General features: G+C 38.7%; 1 protein-coding gene across 1 annotated transcript in view; it reads right to left on the bottom strand.

Annotated features, from left to right (window-relative positions):
* The window catches only part of LOC111227430 (beta-soluble NSF attachment protein), a 7760-nt gene extending 5647 nt beyond the window's left edge, over window positions 1-2113 (bottom strand). Inside the window, exon 1 of the mRNA XM_022752898.1 lies at window positions 1872-2113. Within this exon, the coding sequence (XP_022608619.1) occupies window positions 1872-1969 (98 nt within the window). The 5' untranslated portion in view covers window positions 1970-2113. The remainder of the gene's footprint in view (window positions 1-1871) is intronic.
* Window positions 2114-4783: the final 2670 nt, after the last annotated feature.

Here is a 4783-nt window from a genome sequence, read left to right as displayed (position 1 = left end):
TTAGAGTGGAAACAAAGATATTAACAACCTGTTTGCACAAAAATGAAGAAGAAAAGATACTTTCCATACGTAAATACAATATAAGAGGACTGAACTTTCCTATATGAAATATATGTACATATAAAATAAAAAACATACATGTTAGAAATTGGTTTTCCTGTATTGACGTATATGTTCTGCTCATAAAAATATGTATGTTTATGTTTGTATGATTATAGTAGACATATGTTACATAGATAATTTTAATATATGTATGTATACACATTTTACTATGGTATTCTATCTATGTTATAATATATCCCCTCATAGGTGACATATATAAGGACATATGTTACATTTCTGTGTGGGTATACACTGATCTGAGGCCTGCGTATTGTAACAGACAAGGTTTCAATCCAACAAAGATCTTACTTCCTTATTGTCCGTTTGATGAATGACATGTTGTAGTTTACGAGCCTCAATATTTTCTTCATTAATTGACATTAAGTGGCTTTTTCCAGCTACAAAAAAATGCCCCATTCTACAGCATGAGTGTGCAGAAATAAACTGCAGAGACTACAGGCATTTCCAAACAGCCTAATGTCCAGGAGGAACGCCTGTGTCTGCACCAGGCTTCACAGTGACAGTATGAAAAGTCTATAGTTTCTACAAATGAATTCATACACAATTATTATTATTATTGAAATACAATGGTGACATCACTAAATGACCCCCAACTGAATTTGGCTCATCTCTTATCTTGGGGCTGAGGCTCATTAAAAACAAAAAACAAGAATCATGCTGTTACCCATGTGGGGGAAACAGATGTGACCCATTTCAGTTCTCAGATTTTGGGACAGATTTTGTCTGATTAAAGGAAATACAATCATGTTATTTATCTATAGCACTGAACTGTATATGATAAAGATGTAAATTGTTGAGAAAGACTTGGGAAGAGTGGTTTTTACTTTATTGTCACTGCATTGTTCTTTTATGTTTGTGAAATACATTTTTATGTTGCATGAGTTTAATTTTATTAAATTTTATGTTTCTATCTATCTATCTATCTATCTATCTATGTGTTTGCATTTTACTTGTAAACATCAACCCCTCCCGAACACATGAAGGCCACCAGCCCACTCCCATCCATCCGGTTGCGCAGACACACACGCACACGCGCGCGCACGCCACACACACACACACACACACACACACACACACACACACACAACACACACACACACACACACACACACACACACACAACACACACACACACACACACACAACACACACACACACAGCCCCCGCAGATCACCCAACCCACCACCACCACCACCGACTGTTTTCTTCGCACACCGTCCTGACTGCGCTGCTCTCCCCGCCTCCCTGCATCCCTGGCACGGCCTCACGCTCACATCCTTCCCGCAGCAGCAGCAGCAGCAGCAGCAGCAGATGTAGTACCACATTTACATTTCTCTTGCGTGTCAGGCCACGACACGCAGGCCACATTATCTGCGATGACTGCTCAGATTTTTACACAGAGCTGAAGGCGCCATATGAACCCTTGGATAAATCTTTCAGAAGGACGCAATGTCACAGTGAAAGTTACAGGAATGTAAAGAACAGATCACACGAATATTAAGACGATAAATCACAAAATTGATCAATGCATCTGATCAGGCCTCTGAAGCTCAGTACTGGGCATTACAGACACGCTATGGGGACATTTTTAGGAATATCATTGTGGCGAAGAAAAGCAGAAACACATGACAGGTTTAATGGGCCCTGCGTGCACGAATCCCTCCCCCATACCAAAGAGAGAGAGAGGGAGAGAGAGAGAGAGAGAGAGGTAAACAGAGACAAGGAAGAGAATGAAAGCATCCTTTTACCCGAACATCCCTCCCAGGAAGGATCCGGACGCTTTGACCTTTTTGTCGGCTTCAGCCATCAGCTGCATGGCCTCCTTCTCTTTGCCGGAGTTGTCCATGGCGAGCTGGGTCTGCCGCTGGCGGAGGGATGGGAGGAAAACAGGCCGATGTTCCGCAGTGGACGGAGAGGAGCAGAGGAGAGCAGAGAGGAGAGAGGAGAGGAGAGGAGGGGGATGTCTCTGCTGGTGCTGATGCTGAGAGGCTGCGGCTCTTCTTCTACGGCGAGAGAGAAAGATCATTCGCGGCTCATTACCGCCAGCTGCTGGAAAGAATAGGAATGACTACTGACCGGTGCAAGAAATAAATAAATAAATAAATAAATAAATGAATAGATAAATAAATAAATAAATAAATAAAGGGTAGGTTCAACATATTTTCTAATTTACAGCCTAATACATTTATAAACTTATATTATTATAAAAGATAAATTTGTGAGTTGTCAGGCAGAATGTTTAATGATATTATTGAGCTATTGACTGCACAGGACTGAGCCATCTGTTTGAGAATTAGCATTTTGTTTTTCATGGCTTTAACAGTTCAGTATCTTCAGTTTATTCTATTTGGGTTTTAACCTTTATCTGATGGGACTCAAATTATTAACGAGTGAATAATCTAACAGTTGATCCATTAATGTTGTATGAATATGGATTCATGCAGCTGTAATCTCAAAGATCACTGTTGCATTTGATAAAAAAAAAAAAAAGAAAGAAAAGAACATTTTTCTGGAAATGAAATTCAGATATTTGGTTTGGAAACTGTCGAATCTTGACAAAGAACAAATGTATGAGCCACTGAGGTAATAACACAACAAAACAACACACAAGAAACACATTGTGGAAGTGAGATGAAATTTTACGGACAGGTAAATTAAGAACTCAACATAAACATTCTTATGTCATGTTACTTAGTTTACTAAATACTACACTGTTATATCTACAGGCAGAAAGTTCTTCCGATAAATCCAGTGTGTTTTTGTAATAAGAAAACACGACAGACCGCCTCCCAGCTTGAAAAGCCTCCTCCATCTTCCTCCTCCATGACAACTACAGTTCACCGCCTCTCTGTGAAAACCCACATTATCCTGCTCGTACACAAAGTCACTACAACACCAACGTTTTGTGAAGAAACACGGACATGGTGGGTTTGTCATGATGTGGTTGACAACAGTAATTAAACCTATTATACTCTGTGTCTGATGGAACCAAACTTCCTCCTTTCATACACTTCATATGACGCATCTTCCCACAACACGGTGAGCGCTGAAAAGCGAATGCAGCATCGATCTAGGACTGTGACACGGGAATATTAATTGATTACAAATCATTTTAGATCAAATGTTTTAATGGTCTTTCAATCGGTCTTAAAATAGCATTCAGTAAAACCAGGAAACAATTAAACAGGTGGAGAAATCTAAGACAGTAAAGCATGCTCAGTTTAATCACTAAAGCTGGGGTGCGTTCAACAAGGCGTTTTGCTGGAGAACCTGGACATGAACATGTTTTAACAGATAATTTAGTTATGAACTTTAATTTTGCAGCTGAATCTGAATCAATTGCAGTGTAGGTCAGGTACAAGATCGTTCAACAGTGGCTTCAATTTCAAGCCAAGATTCTCTGAGAAAAGGTTGTTGAACGCAGCTTAAGCCTTAGTTGTTTAAGTCTAGAGGAAAAACAAAACATGGAAAATGTTCCAACCAATAATTTTCTGGAGGATCACTGTACAAAGAGTCACAAGCTCCATTCATTTTACATTTTTTACAAAAAGAAGTCTGAAACAGTTTTATAAATGATGCTCTTGTTACTGAATTATCAACAATAAATACTGTAAATAAATAAACATTCATCAGGGTGATAACTATGTTAAAACAACTTTCACATCGAAACAAATAAATCATGCAGCGGCAGCAGAGACTTTGGCTCCACATCTAACAGCTGTCCGACCGTTTGTGCAGCAGTCCGAGGGAACTCTGGGGATGTTGCTGCTACTGGTCAGAAAACTTCAGAAAACAAATCAAAAATGGGTTCATTTGCCAACCCCCCCCCCCCCCCCAAAAAAAATGTTCTTAGTCCTTTAATCTTTCTGTGCCAGTCCTCTCCCTTTCCTTAAACATTATGTGAGTAAAAGTCTGATGATCCATAAATCCATAAAAGTCTTAAGTTAACTGTCATGCTATAATATATTGTATTAATTTCTGTTTCTTAGCTGAATCTGCCCTTGAGACATTTTCCCACAAACCTCATGAATGAATAAATAAATAAATAAATAAATAAATGATCCAGGGGTAGTCTGGCATAAATCTTGTAAAACACAAAGTACAGACAGGTCGTTTCTGAGCCTGCCCCTTTATCCTCCCTCATCACATTAAACTCATGCCGATGATCACTCTACAACAAGTGTGTTAACACACTCATAAATATTCTGAATGAGGCCTTCACCCCCGTGAAGGTCTTACCGGTTATATGGATGACTGTTAAGCTTCTACATGAACAACCACCCTAAGGTACGATACACACACACACACACACAAAAAAAGAAAGGGCCGGTAACATACTCTTGAAATATTGGATGACATTAGATGCATTGATTTATTGCATGAAACCATGAGCCTAAAATAAAATAAAATAAAATAAATAAATAAATAAATATCACAAAATTCAGCTCCCTATTGAAAATGAATTGTGTGTGTGTTTTCCAGTATCCTTAAAAGTATACAATATTCATAATAAAGTATAAGTATTCATATGACATAGTATATGTGTTATATTATGATAGTGTGCAATAATATATGTCATTGTACCGTATTTTCTCAGTTTTAGACCAGCAGGAAGATGTGGTGGATAAATGTGGGTGGAGAGCAGCATGTGCCCCCCCCC

Source organism: Seriola dumerili, unplaced genomic scaffold (genome assembly GCF_002260705.1).
Source record: "Seriola dumerili isolate Sdu_G_001 unplaced genomic scaffold, Sdu_1.0 BDQW01000187.1, whole genome shotgun sequence".
NCBI lineage: Eukaryota > Metazoa > Chordata > Actinopteri > Carangiformes > Carangidae > Seriola > Seriola dumerili.
The sequence above is the reverse complement of the archived record's forward strand: the minus strand, read 5'-3'. Positions and strand labels throughout refer to the sequence as shown.